General features: G+C 39.8%; 1 protein-coding gene across 1 annotated transcript in view; it reads left to right on the top strand.

Moving 5' to 3' along the window:
• The first annotated feature begins 675 nt into the window (after positions 1-675).
• LOC106081994 (transcription factor Sp9) overlaps positions 676-25023 on the top strand; it is a 208268-nt gene continuing 183920 nt past the window's right edge. Inside the window, exon 1 of the mRNA XM_013244285.2 lies at positions 676-2590. Within this exon, the coding sequence (XP_013099739.2) occupies positions 2477-2590 (114 nt within the window). The 5' untranslated portion in view covers positions 676-2476. The remainder of the gene's footprint in view (positions 2591-25023) is intronic.

Here is a 25023-nt window from a genome sequence, read left to right on the forward strand (position 1 = left end):
GCAAACTTTTGATACAAGTTTAACAAGTTTTTCAAATCCACATACAAACAACACACATTCACTCACTAGCACTTGAATATGAATTTTTGTAAAAGCCATCAAGCAATCTCTCTCTCTCCCTGGTAGTTGCTGCTGCTGAGAGATGATGGGTTGGTTATGCATGCAATATTGTTTTTGCTTTTGTAAGTTTGATGTATGTATGTGTGTCTTTGGGTTGTGAGGGTTTGGGGAGTTTTTGCTGCTGCTGCTGTTGATGTATTTGTGATTATTTTGCATGATTGTAAATAATTCTGGTTTTTGTGCGTTTTTCTGACTTCTCTTTGGCCGGAACCATCTGTTTCTTCGTCGCGTGAATGCCTGTGTGTGTGTGTGTATAGTGGATAGCAAAAACAACAATTGCAGTAGCAAACGAAAAATGAATAATAACAACAACAACAACATAGGTAAGCATTAAAACAACAACATCTCAATCATATTCAGCTGCTGATTTTTGCTGCGACGACAACGACAATGGCCACACGATTGCTGCCGTTTTTGCGCTGTCTGTTTGTTTTTGTATTCGTGTGGTGATGTTTTGTTGTATTGCTAGCTGTTGTTGTTGTTGTTGCTTGGTATATTGTGTTGAAAGCTTTTTGTTTGCCAACGTCTGATGCGAAACAGTTGCAAGTACAGAAACGATCAGCTACGACGACTTTTCAAATTTGCGCGGATGAATAAGAAAAACAAAAAGAACCAACAGACGAGACGACCGACACAAGAGAAACAGCAATACACGAAAAACAAAAGAAAAAAAACACCACAGACCATAAGACAACCCCACCAAGCATAAACACGAGCCTGCGACTGAGGGTTTTAGCCATGAGGGCAAGCTAGAATTTCCACGCCGAACTACACAAAACGCATTCCAAAAACGCATCAATCAAATCTATGTTGCAAATTGTGGCAGCCGGCGATGATGCAACCAAAGCCGTCAACGAGCGAATGAAAGGACAGCAAGTCAATGCAGCGCACAAGGAGACATTCAGAGCAACCAATCGACCAGTCATTCATCTGGCGCAACAAAAACACCAATCCAATACTTCATTCATCTATTGCCAACCAGAGAGATCCTCACAATCACAATCATCACCATCAACGGCAAACAAAAACACACTACTAATCCCCCCCCCCTCTACTCTGTGATGTGTATAGGGTATGGCCATGGAACAGCAGCAAAAAAAGGGTTAAAGTGAATCTAGAGAATTGTGCTGGAGACTAGTGTTGCGTAAACAATCTTTAAATAAACATCGTTACAATTGCAAAGAACGGTTAAACAAATAAAAACCTCATGTTAGAAAAAAAAAGAGAAAAACGAAAGAAATGCCCCTAAAATTTATGCAAAAGTCTCAGAAAATTTAAGTGATCTTTTAAAGATAGTGTTTTTTGTGATTACACAGTTACAACAACAAAAAGTGATCAACAAACTATAACAATTAAACATACATATGTACATTCAGAGGAATTATCACACAGCGGCGCCATGCAGTGCCACATAATGGCAACAAAAGAAGTGAAACATTAGTCTACCTGTCATCACTCACTCCTCATTCGCTCACTCACTAACTGCTCGGTAGTAGTAGCCGCGCGCGGCAATACCAAAAAATTTCCACAACTACCATATGACGGATTACCAAAAAAAAGGAACAATAACAACAACAAAACTCAAGCTGATCGTTTGTTAGATAGGCTCACACTCTCTCTTTTGCTCTCTGAAAACCGAAAGGAATACGGAAAAGTCCGCCAAGTGACCAGGCTATTGAGCTAGCAATTCATTCAAAACTAGCCAGCTGGATATAGAAAAAATAAAAAAAAAATAGAAAAATCTATTGTGTGTTGAAGAAAAGAATAAGAAGAAGAAGACGATCAATAAGACAAAAGGAAGAAGAAAGAATAACAACAAGGATCAAATAAAATATTAGAAAACTAAAAAATCTAAACTTTAAAGAAGAAAAAATGTTCTAAATTTAAATAAAAAAATTCGGGAAATTAAAAAATGGTATTAATTAAGTGTTTTATTTTATATAAACAATATTTATATTAACAAATTTTAAAAAATTAAAAAAAATTTTTAATTAAAAAGAAAAATCATCGAACCACAAAAAAGAGGAATCCAACATTCGTTTAACTCAAGCAAAGGAAAGTGTATAAAAAAATTAAATTTAATAAAATTATATAAGTGATGCTCTAAATTTAAAAAAAATAATACAATTTATACGCCACGAAGTTAAAAAAAAATTCATTTGTTTTTCCTTACGTGCTTACTCACATATGGAATCAAGAGAAACCCCCACAAAAAATAACTAACCAAGTGCTACAGCAATTTTAAATATTTACTTAAACGAACAACGTTTGTAAAAAAATATCCTTCATTTAAAACAAGTGGTTATTATAAACGAAAATCGGAATAATTCATCGACCAAAGCAAAAGACCAGCAACATGTTAACTGACATGACACCGACGGCCGGCCAACTGTATGGCTCACAAATACCCGCAATGGGTATGAATATCACCAACATAGCAACACATTTGCAGAAACCAACAGTTAATCCGGTAAGTGTGAAGAGGATAATTAAGGAAAAACAAGTCAAAAAAAGCTATGTTCGGCTGGGCCGAATCTTGGGTACCCACCACCATGGATTTTGCTAGAAATGTGCTCTTGTAACTCAGCTTGCATCTGAATTATTTTACAACAACATAATCGGGAATTTGCTGAGGATGCTTTGGTCTCAAGTAGTCATACCGGGGAATCGGTATTTAAGGCGCCTATATCAGTATATAGACCGATACGGATAATACTTGGTACGGAAGCTGAAAGTCATAGCCGAAGTCTTTGTGTCACATTTCACCCATATAAAATGAAAATTGGGGTCTTTAGGAGCTCCAGAAGTCAAATACGAGGATCGGGTACACCAGTTTATTGACCGATTCGGAATATACTCGGCAATGATGTTGGAATCTGGAACAGATTTGCCAGATTTCAGTCAAATGGTATACAAATTGGAGGCCACCGTAGCGCAGAGGTTAGCATGTCCGCCTATAACGCTAAACGCCTGGGTTCGAATCCTGGCGAGACCTTCAGAAAAAATTTTCAGCGGTGGTTTTCCCCTCCCAATGCTGGCAACATTTGTGAGGTACTATGCCATGTAAAAATTCTCTCCAAAGAGGTGTCGCACTGCGGCACGCCGTTCGGACTCGGCTATAAAAAGGAGGCCCCTTATCATTGAGCTTAAACTTGAATCGTACTGCACTCATTGATATGTGAGAAGTTTGCCCTTGTTCCTTAGTGGAATGTTCATGGGCAAAATTTGCAAATTTGCATTTGGTATACAAATTGAGGTCTCAAGGAGCTGAAAAAAGTTCAAACTAGGGACCGGTTTATATGGTGGCTAAGTATAAGCATATCCAAGCATAGAAGAGATTGACGAAAATGTCAACAGGATTACGATTGCACTGAATCCTTCGAAGATAGTTGTCCTCTTCGGGAAAGGAAATCAGCCCAAGAAAAACCTTGAATGACCGGGGAGATTCGCAATATTGGGAAAAAGGTCCGCAGACTTTTTAACAGAGCACGTCATAAAAAAGCGGAAGTTTATTGGGATGTGTACTATACACGGCTCAAGGAATACAATAAGATTACCAGAGCGGCAAAACGTGCCTCCTGGAAACTTTTCTGCGAACAGGTTGATAGCGTTAATGAAGCCGTCAAGATAAAAAAGTTTCTCTCAAAAACCCATGTCCAAAGTGAAACTTTAGTACACGATATGGGAGTGAGAGCAGAGACAACAGAGGACATGTTGAGGCTTTTGATGAAAAACAATTTTCCACAGGATACGACGGGACTCATGGAGACACCGGAATCTTGGAATAATGACGTTGATCGAAGGTTAACGGAATTTATGGAATCCTTGAAGAGCTTGAAACCATTTAAGTCACCCGGACCTGATGGAATATTTCCGGCGTTACTACAGAAAGAGGCAGACTATCTGGCGCCTCGATGGTCAAAATATTCACAGCATGCCTAGGACTTTCATATACTCCGAAAGCCTGGCAGGAGGCAAGGGTGGTGTTTATACCTAGGCCCGGCAAGGCAAGTTATGCGACACCAAAGCCTACAGTTCCATAAGCCTTACATCCTTTCTACTCAAAAACATGGAACGTATTGTGGACACCATGATAAAGAGTATGACATCTAGTCAACTGCTCAAATACAAACAGCATGACAATGTCAAGGGAAGGTCTGCACGAGGTTGTGCATCAAATAGAAGATTCCATCGATGTCAAAACGTAAAGGAGGAGGCTTTTAAGAATGTGCGGAGCGACACATTGATCCAATCCTTAGAACAGTACCGGGTGGACCCGGTCCTTAAAGACTGGATAAACCATATGCTAAGGAACAGGTGGATAAATTTTGTGCCCCATGGCATAAATATAAGGGAGAAAGAGGCACAGGGCACGCCACAGGGGGCATTTTATCACCACTCCTATGGGTGACCACCATAAATGACCTATTACGGATGCTGACTGAGGAGGGATTTGAACCCGTCTGCTATGCAGACGATGTTATAATATTTCTAAGGGATGAGGATCCGAACAAGCTATGCAGCATGGCCGAAAGGGTCTTACATATGGCATATGACTGGGCTAAACCCAGAGGTCTCAATGTTAACCCAAAGAAGACTGAAAAATGCCAGTTCACGAGGAAGACGAAGGTGGGCGAATTTAACGCACCACGTTTCTTCAATAAGACGATTTCGATATCTGACAAGATCAAATATATAAGGTCAAATATTGACAAGGTCAATTCAGTTTCCTGATCTTGGGCAGGAAACTGAATTGGAAGTGTCAAGTTCAGGAGCGTACTGAGTTGATGTTGGGCACAATGTAGACGGGCCGTAGGATCGAAATGGGGCCTGAATCCGAGGATAGTCCACTGGCTCTGCAGGAGAAAAACTGCAACATAAGGACCATACAACAGGTTTAGAGAACATGTTGTCTTGGTATAGGCGGAGCAATGAGGACCACTCCCACTAGGGCACTGGAGACTATTCTAGATATTGGACCCATTGACATACAGTTTAAGTGTGAGGCAGCCACTGCGGCTATGAGACTTAAGGCGATGGGAGAATGGATTGAGGATGGGAGCAGCTCATACCATCGCGGTGTAATCGAGGCGACGATTGGAAACCTGGAAGGAAGGGGAGAGGTTTCCGTTCGGATACCTGAGATGAACCGTGAAGTCGAGTGCGACGCACTGCTGCCATCGGCATAGTCTTGGATTGACGGAACCCTAGTGTTGCCATCTGGAAGATCATGTTGCACGGATGGATCAAATCTAGAGGACCCTGATGGGTCTGGGGGTTTACATCGAAAACCCAGGGACTGACATCTGTTTTAGACTGCCTGACCATAATACGGTCCTGCAGGCGGAGATCCGGGCGATCACGGAATGCGTGAAGTGGTGTGGTGCTAACGCGAGGACGTCGAGTCTGAACATCATTACCAACAGTAAAATTGCCATTAGGGCAATAACAACCAGGACGGTAAGGTCACGAACAGTCTTGCGGTGTTAGAAGGAGATTAACGCCTTCTCTGAGGATGGGAAAATCAGCATCGTTTGGGTGCCGGGCCATAACGGAGTAAGGGGAAATGAAAGGGCAGACGATTTGGCGGTGAAGGCCAGAGGACTGCCGTCAATAAATTTGGTTAACCAGAAGCCTTTCGGGTCGACGCAGTCCGAATTAAGGGAGTGGGCGACGAATCCGCATGCAACATTGTGGAACAGCAAAACGGTCGGAAGGACGGCGAAAATCCTATGGGGGGATCCAGATCGTGAAAAGACGAGGCTATTACTGAAAGGAAGCAAGAAGGAGGTCTGTATAGCTATTGGTATCATAACGGGACACATAGGACTACGTGCTCACTTATGTAAAATCGGTGCAGCAAGTGATAGCACGTGTAGGGGGGCTATATCAGTATATAAACTGATTCGGATCATACTTGGCATGGGTGGCAGAAGTCTTTGTCCCACATTTCAGCTTAACTAGATGAAAACACCAGTTTATTGACCGCTTCGAACTATACTGGGCAATGATGTTGGAAGTCAGAACAGAAGTCTTTGTGCCAAGTTTTAGTCAAATGGGATGATAACTGAGGCTTCTAGGGGCTTAAGAAATCAAATCCAGGAATAGGTTTGTATAGGGGCTATATCTGTTTATAGACAGATTCGTATCATACTCGGCAAAATTGAGGTCTTTAGAGGCTCTTGAAACCAAAACTCAGGATCGGTTTTTATGGTGGCTATATCCAGCAAAGTCCATTTACAATCCCCAATGACCTTAATCGATAGGAAGTATCTGTGCAATCTTTCAAGCGGATATCTTTTTTCGTACGAGCGCTATCGTGATTTCAACTAACGGACAGGCGGACGGACGGACATGGCTAGATCGACTCAGAATGCCAAGACTACCAAGAATGCAACCCAATATCGCTGTATCAATCTTATATCGCTGTACCATATTTGGATGAGTTTTTATTTAAAATGAGATAAAATCGTACATATAAGGAGATTCGATAAAAAAAACTCACGCACAAAATGATTTTGGGCAATTTTTTGAAATCACTGTAAGCCGTTATAAATATAATTGAATACAAGCCTTATATGTTAAATTTCACAGGATTATCAAACACATAAGGAACTTAAATATTTACGTTGTCATTGAAGAGGATGAATCTTAGTGGGAGGTTGTCCTTGATGCAGCAGGAGTTGTAGTTTGGGTGGTTCCAAACGACATCGCGCCCTAGGAAACCAGTCAAATGCTATTACAAAGAAAAAACACATTTTTCTTGCCTATCTTTAAAAAACACGGGTTTTTTGTTGTGGATCTCGACGTAAATAAATCTCCGGGCCCGGACGGTCTATCAATACTTGTCCTTTGTAAGTGTCCTTCGATGCTTGCTTGTCCACTACGCAACCTTTTCAACCTTGTTTACCGTGCGGGAGTTTTCCCGGCGCGTTGGAAGTTTGCGATCGTTCAGCCCATCCCCAATAAAGGTGGGGCGGACAACCGGCCTGCGAATTACCGGCCAATTGCGATATGCTCCACTCTCTCCAAGGTTATGGAGAGTATGGTTAACCATCACCTTGTCATATACTTAAAGTCCAATGGCATTCTTAGCGACAGACAGAATGGGTTCCATAGAAATCGCTCTACGGGAGACCTAATGGCATTTTTGTCGGAACGATGGAGTCGCTCTATCCTCCAGTTTGGCGAGAGTAAGGTCGTGGCTCTGGATATCTCCAAGGCAATTGATAGGGTCTGACACGGTGCACATTTATCAAAGCTTGTCGCTTTTGGAGTCGGTAATAACTTCGTTCGATTTATATCGAGCTTTATCAGAGTTCGCACTATACGAGTTGTTGTAGATGGGTTCTCATTCGCTGAGTATACATTGACCGCAGGTGTGCCACCAGGCTCTGTCCTTTACCCTTCCCTTTTTCTTATTTTCATTGAACGATCTATTGAGTCAGACTTCGAATGCAATCTACTCATTTGCCGATGACAGTAGTCTGAGTCATTCATATTCATTCCACCATAGGCCTCAAGAAATTATGGATGAGACGCTCTCCCAGGATTTGTTGGACATTTCCGAGTGGGGTAGAATGAAAAGAGTAGCCTTTAACGCACAGAAGACGCAGTGGTGTTTCTTGTTCGTCGATATCTATCGACAGTATAAATATTGAGCAGTTAGACGCTCTTAATTCTGGGCATGAAGATACAATGTGATGTCCGTTGGTCAAAACACGTATTCGAACTGTCGAAAGAAGCTTTCGAGTGTTTGGGCTTTCTTAAGCGGTGCAAGAAATATTTCACCTCTTCTGATCTTCTCAATATCTATACTACCCACATCCTGCCGGAGCAGGGACAGGAGCTTCAAAATCATCCTTGGAGCTACTTCAACGGGTTCAACGAAGAGCGATGGTGTTAATTGGGGACAGTAGAGTACCCAAATCCATTGCTTCTCTTGAATATCGTCGGAATGTGGATAGCGTTTTATTGTTCTATCGTTATTTTTATTTGCGTGTGTTCCAGGGATATTCGTCTTCTTATCCCTGACGTTAGAATGTTCACTAGGAATACAAGACTTGCCAGGAACTCAAACCCGTTTGTAATTGATTGGTCAGTCGACCGAACCATGCATTATCGATAAAATTCATTTTTCGCCCGAACCATTCGTATGTGGAATCGACTACCGGCTAATGTCATTCTTAAGACGAATATCAATAAACACTACTCCCTCTTTCACCCCCTTCAACCCTTAACTTGGTGTGGAACAAATGATTACCCAACTAATGACCAGCTCATGAATAAAAAAATAATGAACAGATTTTACGCAACCTATTTGGCGCTTCAGACCTCAAAATAAACGCAGGAAGAGCTAGAACGGCACTAGAGTTCCAGCGTGCATTGCAGATATATTCGATTTTCTTAAAGGAATCTCACTCTACTCAGTGCAGTGACGAAAGATACGAGTGGGGTGGAAAAGAAACTTCATGTCCTCTCTCCAGCCACCTATTTCCTTAATCTCTATTTTACCATTGCTGAAGACTGCTATAAATTATTCATAATTGCTCTTCAAATTCTGCCCAAAGAAGTACTCGATGTTTGGTTTGATTTATTCAACCCATGGAGCTCATCGTCCATGACAATGCGAGGAAGATGACTTTTCTCATTAAACATTGGCTACAGTCGAACAACAACACCTGCCTTTTTGCCGGTATTTACGTTTGTTGTATCGGCAACAATCATCACAATTGATGCCCACAGGTTGAACTCATCTAACACATTCTGTAGTCCTAATATGCTGTTTTAAAGGAGTTTCCCCTTCAAGTACATTCTCCATTTCTCCGTGCTTATTAAGTAATTTGCCACCCGAGTTGCTTTCTTTTAGATAGCCTTGAGCATTCCTGACAGACATGGAATTTCAATGCCCTCAGCGGAAAGCTGATGGCACACCGCTACGGCCCAGTGGGGCAACAGCTTTGAGCTTTCGGAAGTTTGGCGAGCAGAATAAGTTGAAATTCGGCACCTGTTTCTATTCCAATATGTACAAGAATTTTGGGAAAATAACTCCCATGTTCGCTAAAAAAAGTTAGTTGCAGGCCTTCCCCTAAGTTGAGGAGTAGTACTTACATGAAACTGTTACCAACTAGTTATTAGCGTTAACTGAGCCCTATGAACTTTATGAACAACCCGAAGAACCAAATCATACAACTTTTTACTTAATACACGTAAAAAAATAATTCGTTTCACACAAAGGAAATTTTCGCCAAGTAAACTACTTTTGTGAAAAACGTTTTACTTTGTTTATGATATGTGTTTTTCGCGAGATATGTTGAAAGATTTTGTGGAAAGTACAATATAAAACATTTTTTTGCAATTAAAACAGATCTCAGTTGGTAATTCAAACTCTGGAGTTTATTTGGATATTTTCGGTGTTATGAAACACTATTATATTTAAATTCTTCTATTTTGACACAACTCTATTATAGTGTTGTATTATGACTTGCTGTAATCCTTATGCTTTAAACCCATTTAAACTCCAACTTTGGAATGGATATTTCTTTATTGCCGATCGGTATACTTAACAATGGGTCTAGCTCTTCTCCTTCTTAGCGCTGCAAACAAATGCACAAACTCATAATACCCTGTACCACAGTGGTGGTGTAGGGTATAAACATGTTAGAATTCTGGAATATCTTTAACATTTTAGGAGACATTGGAGTTAGGATTTCAGTCAAGGTATCGTCGGTATTTGTGGAATTGTGGCACTATTTCTATAGCAATTGCTAATCTGATTACACCTTTGGAAAGTTACAAAATTCTCCGAGTAATAAAAAAAATTTTGATAAAAATTACCCTTTCCTATTAAAAGTTATACGCTTCAAAACTTAAAGTTTTTTCCGAAAAAACACTAAATTACGAATTATGATGAAAATTTTATAAAAAATATGAAAAAATTATTTGATAAAAAAGTTTACGATTTGGTTGATAATTTAAAAGTGAAGAATCATAGAAATTGCAGATTGTGAACACTCCAAAATTATGTGGCCAAATCTAGAATTGAAGAGGTCCACCGCTTTGCCGTCGTTGTTTACAACACATGTCTCATTCATTGTTGTATGATCGAAAAACATGCTGAAAAACTGAGAGTTGTATGTAGTGAATTCTGCAGAAGCTGTGAATACGTCGAGGAAGATAGGACTATAGAATATCTGCTGTTTTTTTGGGAACTAGATGATGTATGGGAAATTTTATATACGAACATAATTATACAGCAAAGTTAGAAATCTTTTTTAACCTTATTAATGATATCTTAAATATTGGCGATATGACATACATATATTGTGTCCGGATTTTTATGCAAAATGCTGATGTTGACATCCATTATTTTCCAAACGCTATGTTATTATGCTTAAAATGTAATTTTTAAAACATATAATGAATTTAGAACTTCGATTCTGCCTGTATATATGCAAAATACAGTTGCATATTCCAAATAATTAATGGCAAAATTTCGATTTTGCATAAAAATCCGGACCCTTATTATTTAATACTAGAATGAATACGAACTACTGGGTTGCCCAAAAAGTAATCGGTAATATATTGGGTTGCCCAAAAAGTAATTGCGGATTTTTTAAAAGAAAGTAAATGCATTTTTAATAAAACTTAGAATGAACTTTAATCAAATATACTTTTTTACACTTTTTTTCTAAAGCAAGCTAAAAGTAACAGCTGATAACTGACAGAAGAAAGAATGCAATTACAGAGTCACAAGCTGTGAAAAAATTTGTCAACGCCGACTATATGAAAAATCCGCAATTACTTTTTGGGCAACCCAATAATAGTAATATAGTCGGCGTTGACAAATTTTTTCAACGGCTTGTGAGTCTCTAATTGCATTCTTTCTTCTGTCAGTTATCAGCTGATACTTTTAGCTTGCTTTAGAAAAAAAGTGCGCGAAATTTTGTTTACATTTGTTTGTTTGGCGTCAATTTTAATATGGGTACCACATGTATTGAAAGAAATTCATTTAACAAACCGAATCAACGCTTGTGATATGCACCTTAAACGCAATGAATTCGATCCGTTTTTAAAACGAATCTTAACTGGAGATGAAAAATGGATTGTTTACAACAACGTTAGTCGAAAACGATCATGGTCCAAGCATGGTGAACCAGCTCAAACCACTTCAAAGGCTGATATCCACCAAAAGATGGTTATGCTGTCTGTTTGGTGGGATTGGAAGGGTGTGGTATATTTTGAGCTGCTTCCAAGGAACCAAACGATTAATTCGGATGTTTACTGTCAACAATTGGACAAATTAAATACAGCCATCAAGGAGAAGCGACCAGAATTGGTTAATCATAAAGGTGTCATATTCCACCAGGACAACGCTAGACCGCACACATCTTTGGTCACTCGCCAAAAACTGAGTGAGCTTGGCTGGGAACTTTTGATGCATCCACCATATAGCCCTGACCTTGCACCATCAGACTACCATTTGCAAAGATTGCAGAACTCCTTAAATGGTAAAACTTTCGGCATTGATGAGGCTATAAAATCGCACTTGGTTCAGTTTTTTGCAGATAAAGGCCAGAAGTTCTATGAGCGTGGAATACTAAATTTGCCAGGAAGATGGCAAAAGGTTATCGAACAAAATGGCAATTATATATTTGATTAAAGTTCATTCTAAGTTTTATTAAAAATGCATTTACTTTCTTTTAAAAAATCTGCAATTACTTTTTAGGCATCCCAATAGTTACAATTAGCGAATGATCAGTTTTAAAATTTTATACACATATCTTAAACTTTTTTCTTTGTTTCATAGGTTTTAACAAAACATTTTTAAATTCCGATAGTCTTCAAACCTCTTATGAAACTATTCAGTTTGACTAGTTAATCGATATACATACATAAGTATTCGGATCATTCAAATATAAAGTGGAAAGCCAGAAATTCTATGTTATGAGTAAAACTGTTATATAGATCAAATACTCAAAAGATTTCTTCATTTCATAAAATTCAAATTCCACACATATTTATGATACAACAATAACAAAACACGGGCAACTATAATATGATCTTTACCTGACTTTAAACAGTATGAAATCATATTAAAAAAAAAGTCCCAACAAATACTGCCATGGGAAAGAAAAAATATTCATAAATCATGTAACAACTAATTTGTAATAAGTAATTTGTTCAATATGTTTACAACATTACCAACCATACTTCCTAAATCCTACTATGTTCGGAAAAACAAAACCATAAAGAAGTTAAAAAGTCATTTCGACGATAATTACTCATACAAAGGGTATGCCTTATCTGGATGTAAGAGTAAAGAATCTTTCATTATCCTTTACACACATATACTCACAAATGCATAGAAAATAATTTACTCCCCAGACTAATCCTCTCATCAAAACTCATCATTTTCACTTTACCAAAAAAGAAGAAAAAAAAAAAACACAACAGCAGACAGACAAAAACAACAACATCCAACTAACAACTCGTAATCTAATCTCAAAAACTATATCAGATTTTGGTTGGTATTCCATTGTAGTTTCTATTGTTCGTAAAGCCATAACCACTTCACACCTAAGCCTATCAAGGCATAGATGATATGCTTCTCAAAGACCTTACTACTCTACCTTTTCTGTTTTTGGTTAAGAGTGATGGACGGCTAGACAAAACGAAAAAGTAGCGTAACTGATCTTTTTTTTTATAAACACTTAACAAAGATGACTTGAAATAGTTTTGCCAATGATTTCCTAGGATTCCAATGGGCATTAAAGAGGATTTGGGTTTCCAATCTTCATCATGCCTTCTTGCAAATCTGATATAATGCTGTGAGATGATATGATCATTCGAAAAGGCAATCATTTGCAAAAAAAAATGTACGTTACAACATTTTCTCATTGGACATTTTAAGATTTTGGTTCGAAGATACACATATTGGAAAATCTATTAAGCAAGTCAAAGCATGCAATTTTCACTTGATTAACTTGATGAGGTGTAACAAATTGATTACGAAAGGCCAAAAAAGGGGCATACCTACATACATACAGGGAGGTTTGATTTTATTTTGAATTTCTTCATTCTTGTTTTGAAGAAATTTTCAAAATGTTTACTTAAAATGGTATGCTGTTACTGCCAAGATTTTTACAATCTTCTTGCAGGCATCTGCATTCAAATATATAAAATTTTAATTGTTGGATTCTTTAGCTCTGATAGTATAGCCATTAACAATATATTATTGTCTCTGGAAGAAGAAGATGTAAAAGTGGTCGCGTATGCTGATGAAGTGGCAATTGCGTTTAGGGGAAAGATTCCCCCCTGAAGTATATCTCTCTAAGAGATATACTTCAGGAAGCTCTAAGTGCAACAGCAAAGTGGGCTAACGAAAGTGATTTAGGTATAAAACCGTGGAAGAGGTAGTTCTTTTCAGCAGGAGATACAAGTTACCCACAGTGAAACCTATCTCCTTGGGTGAAGAGAATGTCTCATTTACAGAAAGCGCAAAATACGTGGGTGTTTTGCTGGACAGGAAATTGGACTTCAAATTCAACATTTTGGAAAGGGCAAGAAAGGCAGCTCTTGCCCCATACACCTGCAAGAAAGCCATTGGCAAAAGTTGGGGGCTTAGACCGCGTATCATGCACTGGGTATATACTGCAGTTGTCAGATCTATAATGCTGTATGGTGTTGTGGTCTGTGGGACGGCGCTTCAAAAGTCCATCTACTGCCCAATACTTAGCCGGATCCAAAGGAAGGCCTGTGTGTGCATCACACTGAGGACAACACCATCTGATGCACTGAATTTAATGCTACATCTAATGCCCCTAGACATTGTGGATACCCAAATTGCAGCGACCACTGCCATTAGGTTAAGGGAGCTTTCTCATTGGTCATGTGGCGGCTACAGACACTGTGTTATCCTTGATACAATATCCCATGTTCCAGGCAATGTGGATTACACCCTACCTGAGACGTTTTTTGATAAAAAGTACTGTGCCACTATTCCTCATAGAAGCGATTGGAACTACGATATCCCTTGTCAATCCCGTGGCAGATGGTTGTACGTACCTGATTGACCCGATAGAATCATTCATTGGCAAGGGCTACCGCCTCAGTGTACAACACACTGCTACAACAACAACAACGATATCCCTGGTAACAGGCGATTCCAAACTGAAGGACCAGGTGGGCTTCGGGGTGTACTCTTTAGAGTAGAAGAACGTATTTCTGAACGTGAAAACCGCCTTCGACGGTCGCAGTTCTCTCAACGAGATGGCTGAACAGTTCAAAATTCACCTGTTCTGGGCGCGGGGCCACGGAGATATCCCAGGGAATTGTAAAGCGGACGAGCTTGCATGACTAGGAACTACCCTACACATTGCAGGGATACTGGAATCTGTGGGTATGCCTCTAGCGACATGTAAGCTAAGTTTTCAGGATTAGGCCCGAAGGACAACGAATGATAGATGGCCAAAAAGCTGTGAGCATTCCAAAACTATGTGGGTGTCATTGGCTAGAACTAACGTCTCAGTCATTGTGTCCCTCATAACAGGTCACTGTCTAATCGGAAAATATGCGGACAGACTGAAGGTTGCCAGCAACGACATTTGGAGAAGCTGTGAGGACATCGTAGAAGTGTGTGTCCGGCACTAGCAGCCAGAAGGAGTTTCACTTTAGGTTCTCATTTCCTAAGAACCTGTCTGATTTAGCGGATGTGGGCATTCGCAAGTTATTGAGCTTTTTAAAACGATTTGAATGGTTCAACGGTAGGAACTATTGGTTGCCCAAAAAGTAATTGCGGATTTTTCATATAGTCGGCGTTGACAAATTTTTTCACAGCTTGTGACTCTGTAATTGCATTCTTTCTTCTGTCAGTTATCAGCTGTTACTTTTAGCTTACTTTAGAAAAAAATTGTAAAAAAAGTATATTTGATTAAAGTTTATTCTAAGTTTTATTAAAAATGCATTTACTTTCTTTTAAAAAATCAGCAATTACTTTTTGGGCAACCCAATAGAAGGCATCTTTCTTCTTCTGTTCCTGTGGTATCACAATGGACTAAAACGTCTAAGTGAGTCTGATGGCAGACTGCCACTTGAACCTAACCTGACCTTACCTAAGTTCTGAAGCTATGAGAGGAAGCATTTGGAATGTAAGGATTAGCGCGCTATGACCAATTGATTTCGAATCAAAAATTTTTGAGTAGGGTTTATCTTTCACAAAGTCTGACAATATTTGTGAATAAGTTTACAACTTTTAAACCATTGATTGAAGAACTACAAAATGTCTTAAAAGTTCGAAAAGAGGCCATAGCATTCGAGTATATCTGCCATATAGACAAAGTTTTATACAGTTTATGATTTTGGATTTCAAAACTGTCCAAAAATTAAAACTCGCATATTTTGTTGAAACTTTTGAAATCAAATGCATTATCATAGAATGTAAAAAGTTAAAAAAAGGGAACAATTTTATTAAAAAAGAAATATTAAAACATTTACCGGGAGTATGCAAAGTATTATAATGGTATCTGAAAGAAATTAAAACAAAAATTAAAATTAGTAAAATTATATAGCACACCTGTGGAATTTACTCTCTCTTTGCGTACAGACGTGTTTTTAAAACGCTCCTCAAAAATAAATTATTTCAAATGTTTAAAAGTGTTTTTTAACTGACAAAGTTTAATTTTTGTTCATACTGTTTGCTTGGCAAATCACCGTCGTGTTATTTACAAAAAAGAATACAACACAGGCTTCAAATACAAATTCAAAACAAAACAAAACCACATATCAAAGTGCTAAACTAGAAAAAAGTGAAGAACTAAAACAACAACAACAACAATTAACCCTGAGAAACATTAAAGTTAACTCATCATGTCTGAAGTGCCATCAGTGAAAATAATATCTTCATCCAACAACAATATTTCTCCTGGAGAGTCTCTGTTGTTGGCGCCAAAACGAATGAGAGAGGGGATGAGCATAAGTGAGGAAAGTGTCAACAAAACTCCGCGGCTTTCAAATTATGACTCTCCACACCGAATGCTTATGTTAATCGATAAGAGATTTGAGAAGCAAACAGATCTTTTAAAATCTCTTTTATCTGAAACTGAGTCGCGTCTCTTAGCTGTCATAGATAAGAGTATGGCCGACATCAAGTGCGAGATATCTAAATTAAATGAAAAATATGTGAAACTCAATGAAAGGGTTGACAAAGTAACAACAGTCGTGGACAAAATTGATGGTATGGAAAATACAATGACTGAAATGAAAAATCAAATTCAATTACTGAAAGCAAATCAGCAAAAATTTGAAAACAACCAAGTGGCTTGCGATCTGAGAATAAATGGCATACCTTCCGAAAATGGGGAGAACCTGTACCAAATTTTTGCAAATATTTGTGACACAATTAACATAGCGATCCCAACGATTAGAGCTATGTACCGTCTGGACAACGTTCGTAACCAGAATAACTCTTCAGACTCTGTAATTATGGTTCATTTAGCAACGCCATTTGACAAAAACTTTGTCTTAAAAAATATTGCGAGGTTTAGAAAATCAATTAATTCAAACCTGGTATTGAGTCATGCAGGTTTTGACTCTAATAAACCGTTCTATATAAATGAGAACCTGACAAACCATAATTACAAAATTTTTCAAAATGCACTGAAGCTTAAGCGACAAAAACATCTTCATACCTATTGAAATATATAAAGAATCTAAACTGCTACTACAGCATTGGAAGGCCATATCGGATGTAAGATATATATGGGAGCAACAGAGGCACAGTGGGATAAAATTGAAAAAAAAGGAAAAGTTCGCCAAGTTCGGCCTGGCCGAATATTGGGAATCCACCGACACAAGTCATTACAAAACACTTCATGCAAAATTTCAGCCAGATGGGACAAAAATTGCGGATTGTAAAGCCTCAAGAAGTCTAATCGGGAGATCGGTTTATATGGAAGCTATATCAGGTTATGAACCGATTTGGACCATACTTAGCACAATTGTTACAGCCATGTACATTCGTCCGTCTGTCTGTTGAAATCATGCTACAGTCTTTAAAAATAGAGATATTGAGCTGAAACTTTGCACAGAGGTTAAGTTAGAAGTTGGGCCATATCGGACTATATCTTGATATAGCCCCCATATAGACCGATCCGCCGATTAAGGGTATTAGGGCTATAAAAGTCACATTTATTAACCGATTTTGATGAAATTTGGGACAGTGAGCTGTGTTAGGCCAATCGGTATCCTTTTTCAATTTAGCACCGATCGGTCTAGATTTGGATATAGTTGCCATATAGACCGATCTTCCGATTTAGGGTTTTGGGCCCATAAGAGACGCATTTATTGTCCGATGCCGCGGAAATTTGGGAATTTGAGTTAAGTTAGCCCCTTCCACATCTTTATGCAATATGGCACAGATCGGTTCAGATTTGGATATAGCTGCCATATAGATCGATCTCTCGATTTAAGGTCTTGGGCCCATAAAAGGCGCATTTATTGTCAGATTTCGCCGAAATTTGGAACAGTGACTTGTGTTAGGCCCTTCGACATCCTTCTTTGTTTTGGATCAGATCGGTTCAGATTTGGATATAGCTGCCAAAAAGACCCATCTTTCGATTTAGGGTTTTGGGCCCATAAGAGCCGCATTTATTGTCCGTTTTCGCTGAAATTTGGGACAGTGAGTTAAGTTAGGCCCCTCTACATCTTTCTGCAATATGGCAAAGATCGGTCGAGATTTGGATGTACCTGTTATATAGACCGATCTCTCGATTTAAGGTCTTGTACCCATAGAAGGCGTATTTATTATCCGATTTCGACCAAATTTGGGACAGTGAGTTAAGTTAGGCCCCTCGACATATTTCTGCAATATGGCACAGATCGATTCAGATTTAGATATAGCTGTCATATAGACCGCTCTCTTGATTTGAGGTTTTGGACCCATAAGAGGCGCATTTATTGCCCGATTTCGTTGAAATTTGGGACAGTGAGTTGTGTTAGGCTCTTCGATAGCCCTCTTCAATTTGGCCCATATCGATTCTGATTTTGATATAGCTGTCATATAGACCGGTCCCTCGATTTAAAGACCTGGCCCCATAAAAAGCGCATTTATAACCCAATTTCGCAGAAATTCGCCACAGTGGCTTATGTTAGGCTTTTCGACATCCGTGTCGTATATGGTTCAAATCGGTCTACTTTTGGATATAGCTACCAAGAAGACCAATATTTTGTTCTACAAAATTGAACAATGACTTGTACTTATTAGACAGTTCAATGTCCGTTCCGAATTCGGTCCAAATCGGACCATATTTCGATAAAGCTGCTATGGGGGCATGAATTATGCATTTTTCTCCGGACTATGATGAAAGGTGGTTTACATATATATCCGAGGTGTTCGCTTTTTTACTTGTTTTGTTTTCTACGCCAATGTGCAGGAGGGCAATGTAGCGTAGAGGTTAACCTGTAGCTGTTGACGTTGAACGCCTGGGTTCTAATACTGGCGAGAACATCAAAACAAGAAAACAAATTTCGGCGTTGGTTATCCCCTCCTTATGCTGGCGACATTTGAGAAGTATTGGGTTGCCCAAAAATTAATTGCGGATTTTTTAATGCATTTTTAATAAAACTTAGAATGAACTTTAATCAAATATACTTTTTTTACACTTTTTTCTAAAGCAAGCTAAAAGTAACGGCTGATAACTGACAGAAGAAAGAATGCAATTACAAAGTCACAAGCTGTGAAAAAATTTGTCAACGCCGACTATATGAAAAATCGGCAATTACTTTTTGGGCAACCCAATACTATGCCATGCATAAAAGTCATGGAAAAACTTATCTCTCTTCAAAGAGGACCACGACGTTCGAACCCGGCTATAAAAAAGAGGTCGGTCCTGTATCGTTGAGCTAAAATTTGAATCGAACAGCACTTATTGATGTGTGGGAGGTATGCCCCTTAATGGAATGTTATGGGCCGATTTAATTACCACAGTGCATATTCAAGCCGGTGATCATTTCGCAAAGGAGTATACTTCTCTCATGTCAAAGGGTGTTGTCCGATTGAAAGTTTACCTTAGCAAAAAGCGAAGGTGACCTCCTTTTCATAGCCGAGTAGTAAAGAAGTTTCACCTCCTAAATATAGCCATTTATGCTTTTGCCAGGGTTCGTACCCAGGCCTTGAACGTTATAGGTGGACATGCTAATCTCTGGAACACTTTGTACACTGGTTGCCTGAAAACATGAAAGTTGTCGGCTGGCCATTTCCAAATTTTTAGACCTTATTTCATTACATAGTAAGGGCTATAACTCGACAAAAGCATTTTGATTTGCATGGTATGACAAATCCTGTCACAAATCACCCTGATTTGAAGTAATTTTTTATGTGACTTTAAAAAATAATCGATTACAAATTGACTCATTTACTGCAATCACCAGTGAAGCTCAATCTCAAATTAATTTTCAAACAATTTTATTATTATTCATAATACACACGGCGACAAGGCAAGCCGCCAAACGAGTATGGAATCATATAAAGTAAAATTTATTAAATGTTATGACATTTTTGCTCGTAATACAATCCCATGCAACAACACCTTTCAATAGCCAACCCCTTGCCTGGCCTCCACCCTTCTTCGATCAACTAGAGCGGCATTTGTCATTCATACGCTGCTTAAACTTCACCCCCTTCATGTTGGGTGGTGGCGACCAGGCCGCCTGGACTGGTTATGTAAATGATTGAATGTGGAGTGATTAAAAGTCGCCAAACACAAAAACCCCACAATGGCAAAAAAATAAAACATGCCCTGGCCTGTATCGATAGAAAGGAAAATTAAGCCAACAAAATAATGCCGCCACAGCAATAGTGGCTAACGTCAACACTACCGGGCGTAAGGCATAAAGTCAATAACGACTGCAAACCAACCCATTTACACCAAAGGTGGGCTATATACAAATTCTTGGGGTGCTGTAACACAGGCTAGGCTGCAATTTCATAGGAAAGCGCCGTGGCCGCCACCGCCAACACGGCTGGCCGAGCAGCAAGCGAGCGAGCGTGTGTAAAAAGCCTTTAAGGCATTTACGCTTTACGAAACATGTAAACGCTTGAAGCGTAAATTTCTTAACTGAATTTTCAAAAAAAAAAAAAAAACGCTACAGATTATGTGAAAAAGCCACCACCACCAGAATACATCAGTCAGAGTAAGGCCTGCAAGTAAATGGTCTCAGAGAAGAAAAAAACTTAGTATGGTCTAAACTAGTTAGGAGCAGAAGGTCTTGGAAACTATTAAACATGAAACATAAAACACAACAAGAAAAAAAAACCGGCGGCTTTACTTTAAATATGCTGCAGAACCCCGCCAAGTTAGGCTGCTGCTGCTGAGAAGGGAGCCAGAGGGGAGAGGGTTGGAGAAAAAAATTAATAACACATCAATCATTTAGCCAACAATCGAAGCGGCCAAGTTCAAAGTTAGGCCATGTTTATGTTTCAAACTGATTTAAATGCCATTTACACACCACACTCCCAGTGTTGTTTTTGTACAACAGACACGCGGATGCATGGTAGGAAGGACAGACAGGGTCAGCTGAATGGACCAGATCATTTGTTTCATCATCTCCCATTTTACTACAATGAGGATCTATTAATCCAATGAAGAGCTCATTTTTAGCTAAGCGTTCGTTTATCGGCCACTCTCAGTCTGACAGACTAGCTCTCATAGAAGTTTAGTTTTAGCTTTAAGCACTAAACATTGGTATTTTTAATAAACGTTTAGAGCCCAAAGACTTTTTTCTTTAATTTTTTAAATACCAGTAATTTAGACTGTGACAGTATTTTAGGCTCGCTTCCATCCGATTTTTTGCTTTGAAATGATAAATTACCCTAAACAATTTTTTTGGTGAGTTAAAAAAAGCTGTCATATGGTTGAAGTTCTTTCGTTAATATCAACTGCAGGTAAAAACTTACAAGAAGCAAAATCGGGAGTTCGGTTTATATGGGAGCTGTATCAAGCTATTGATCAATTCGGACCATATTAGCCACGTATGTTGAAAATCATGAAAGAAGCCGTTGTACAAAATTTCTGTCAAATCGGATGACAATTGCGCCCTCTAGAGGCTCAAGAAGACAAGACCCCAGATCGGTTTATAGGGCAGATATATCAGGTTACGTACCGATTTGCATCATACTTAGCACAGTTATTGGAAGTCATAACAAAACACATGGTGCAAAATATCAGCCTAAACGGATGAGAATTGCGCCCTCCAGCGGCTCAAGAAATCAAGATCCAATATCGGGTCATATGGCAGCTATACCAGATTTTGAGCCGATTTTAATCATACTTAGCAGAGTTGTTGGATGTCATAACCAAACACCTCATATTAAATTTCAGCCAAATCGGATAAGAACTGCGCCCTCTAGTGGCTCAAGAAGTCAAGACCCAAGATCGGGTTATATGACCGCTATATCAGGTTATGGACCGATTTGCATCATACCTAGCACAGTTATTGGAAGTCATAACAAAACACATGGTGCAAAATATCAGCCAAATCGGATGAGAATTGCGTCCTCCAGCGGGTCAAGAAGTCAAGATCCAAGATCGGTTCAAATGGCAGCTATACCAGATTTTGAACCGATTTTAATCATACTGAGCAGAGTTGTTGGATGTCATAACCAAACACCTCATGTTAAATTTCAGCCAAATTGGATAAGATCTGCGCCCTCTAGTGGCTCAAGAAGTCAAGACCCAAGATCGGTGTATATGACAGCTGTATCAAAATATAAACCGATTTGGCCCATTTGCAACCCCAACCGATCTACACTAATAAAAAGTATTTGTGCAAAATTTCAAGCGCCTAGCTTTACTCCTTCGAAAGTTAGCGTGCTTCGACAGACAGACGGACGGACATGGCTATCTATCGACTTAAAATGACACGACGATGCGTCTGAGACGCATATTTCGGATGTTTCAAACAGAATGACGAAATTAGTGCACCCCCATCCTATGGTGGAGGGAATAAAAATCTAAATAGACAAGTAAAACTGAACTGTGCCGAACTTTGAATACCCACCCCTATGGATATATACATCATTCTATTTTAATACAAAAACACTACCATATCCATAGCTACATATATCCAAATATGGGCTGGGCTGGATCCTTTTGCATTCAGGTGCTAGGAACTCTTATAGAAGTCAAAGTTTCAGCGAAATCGGTTAATAAATCCGATTTTTATAGGATTTAGACATTAAATCGTAAGATCGCTCTATATGGCAGCTATATCTAAATATGGTTCAATCTGGACCATATTCTGGTCAGTTGACAGAAGTCTTAAAGCAACTCACTGTTTAAAATTTCAAGCAAATAAGGCTTTTATAGGTTTAAGACCCTAAATCAGCGGTTCGGTTTATATGACAGCCGTATCAAAATATGGTCCGATCTGGATCATTTTCAGTAAGGAGCTCGGAAGTCTTTATTCAACTCACTGTTCGCAATTTCAGCGGAATCGGTTTATAATTGAGGCAGTTATAGGCTTAGGACACTAATTGGCAGATCGGTCTATATGGCAGTCATATGAAAATTTGGTCCAATCTGGACTATAACCTGGTTGGATAGCGGAAGGCTTACAACTACTCTCTGTTTCAAATTTCAGCGAAATCGTGTACAAAATGTGGCTGGTATTGGCTTAAGACCCTAAATCGGCAGAACCGTCAATTTGGCAGTTATCGCCAAATATGATCCGATCTGGATCATATTTGGGTCGAATAACAAAGGGGTCGAATAACAAAGGGCAGCAAAATCGATTTATAAATGCGCATTTTATGGGCTTAAAGCAGGTCCAATGTTCCATATCTTAAGACCCTTAAGCCGCTGATCAGTCTTTATGGCAGCTATATCTTAATATGGTTAGATATGTGCCACGTCCGGTTCGGACTTCGGGGCCCGAAGTTCGGGCACCCTTTAGCAATTCATTTACAAATTTCAGTTAAATTGGCTATCTATTCTAAAAAGTCCTAAATAGATTATACTAGGATTGGACATCGGTGGGCATAGTGCAACTCACTGTTTCAAATTTCAACATTTTATGGGATCAAGACCCTAACTCGGGAAATCGGTCAATTAGGGTCAAGGGTACAATCGTTGTTGACGCTTAAGCTGGCTAACTTTGTTTTTATGTGCCATGCGATACAGGCAATTGCTTTGGCCAAATTGGCTATTGAGTGTCAAATTTTGGGTCTCATGCCGTTTACTGGTTGAGAGTAAACGAAGAAGAAGAAGACACAATACGGAACGGGACTTACACTGACAGTGTGCAGGAGACGGTGAAATTTTTTATAGAGGCTCAATTCCCAGGTGGCCAGAAAGAGGTCGGCGATCAAGACATCGCAACCTACACATGTGGCCTTAACGGATAACCTCATCAGAGACATCGTTGACGAGGAGAAGATATCGTGGGCGGTCCGCACTTCTCGCCATTTTAGTCGTCCGGACCTGATGGAATTATCCCGGCACTGCTGCAGGAGTCCCTTGGAGTCACCCTGCCCTAGCTTAACATACCGAGGGCATGGAGGGTGTTCTCGCCGATTCTATGGAACCTCGTGATTAATGAAATCCTGATGGATATCGGAGGGGACGGTACGAGGATTATCGCTTATGCGGACGGCGTCGTGCTGGAGGTCCGAGGCAGGTTTCTGTCGGCGATCGGTGAGATCATGGAAGGATCACAGAGGAGGTTGTCGCGATGGGCTACCATAAATGGGTTAAGGACCAACCCAGGGAAGACGGAGCGAAGGGCCTAACATATATCACTGTTCCAAATTTCGGCGACGTCGGACAATAAATGCGCTTTCTATGGGCCCAAAACCTGATATCGAGAGTTCGGTCTATATGGCAGCTATATCTTATTCTGGAGCGATCTGTGACATATTGCAGATGTATATCGGAGGGCTTTACATTACTCACTGTCCCAATTTTCGGCGACATCGAACAATAAATGCGCCTTTTATGGGCCCAAAACCTTAAATCGAGAGATCGGTCTATATGGCAGCTATATCCAAATCCGAACCGATCTAGGCCAAATTACAGAAAGATAATGAAATCCTGATGGATCTTGGTAGGACGGCACGAGGATTATCGCTTATGCGGACGACGTCGTGCTGGTGGTCCGAGGCAGGTTTCTGTCGACGATCGGAGAGATCATGGAGAGGTCACTGAGAAGGTTGTTGCGATGGGCTACCAGAAATGGGTTGAGGGTCCTCAACCCAGGGAAGACAGAGCTGTCAGACTCCTGTCTTTGAACGGGGTCACCCTGCTGGTGTCGAAGGAGGCGAAGTACCTAGGCATAGTCCTTGATTCGAAACTGTCCTGGAAGAGGAACACCAAGGAAAGAAGCCGTAAGGCACTGTGTGCTTTTTACTCCTGCAGGAAGGAAGTGGGGGGTAACTCGCAAGATGATTTATTGATGTATACGTCCATCGTGGGACCAGTACTGGCCTATGGAGTATAGTGGAAAGCCGTAGGGAAGAGGACGCGTGCGAGGGATTTCGAGAAGGTCCAGAGACTGGCCTGCTTCGGAATCACAGGGGCAGTGAGATCCGCACCGCAGGCAGGCCTGGAGGCCATGTTGGATATGCAACCCATTGGGGGCTATATTTGGAACTGCGTCGTCAGGGTCCCGCTTAGGTTGAGGGAGCTCGGCATGCTGAAGAAGGATGGTTACGATTCGATTCTGGGTGTTATGGATGCGGAGGGTAGACTGGGGACGATCACCGACTACATGGCACCAGTGCCGACTGGAGTGAGGGCATACGTGATTCGATTTCCTGAGCGGGACGAACGAAATGATGCATTTGAGGCGGAAGAGACCTCGATCTACACAGATGTCTCCAAGATGGAGTCAGGGACTGGATTGGTGGTC

The sequence above is a fragment of the Stomoxys calcitrans genome, chromosome 4, assembly GCF_963082655.1.
Source record: "Stomoxys calcitrans chromosome 4, idStoCalc2.1, whole genome shotgun sequence".
NCBI lineage: Eukaryota > Metazoa > Arthropoda > Insecta > Diptera > Muscidae > Stomoxys > Stomoxys calcitrans.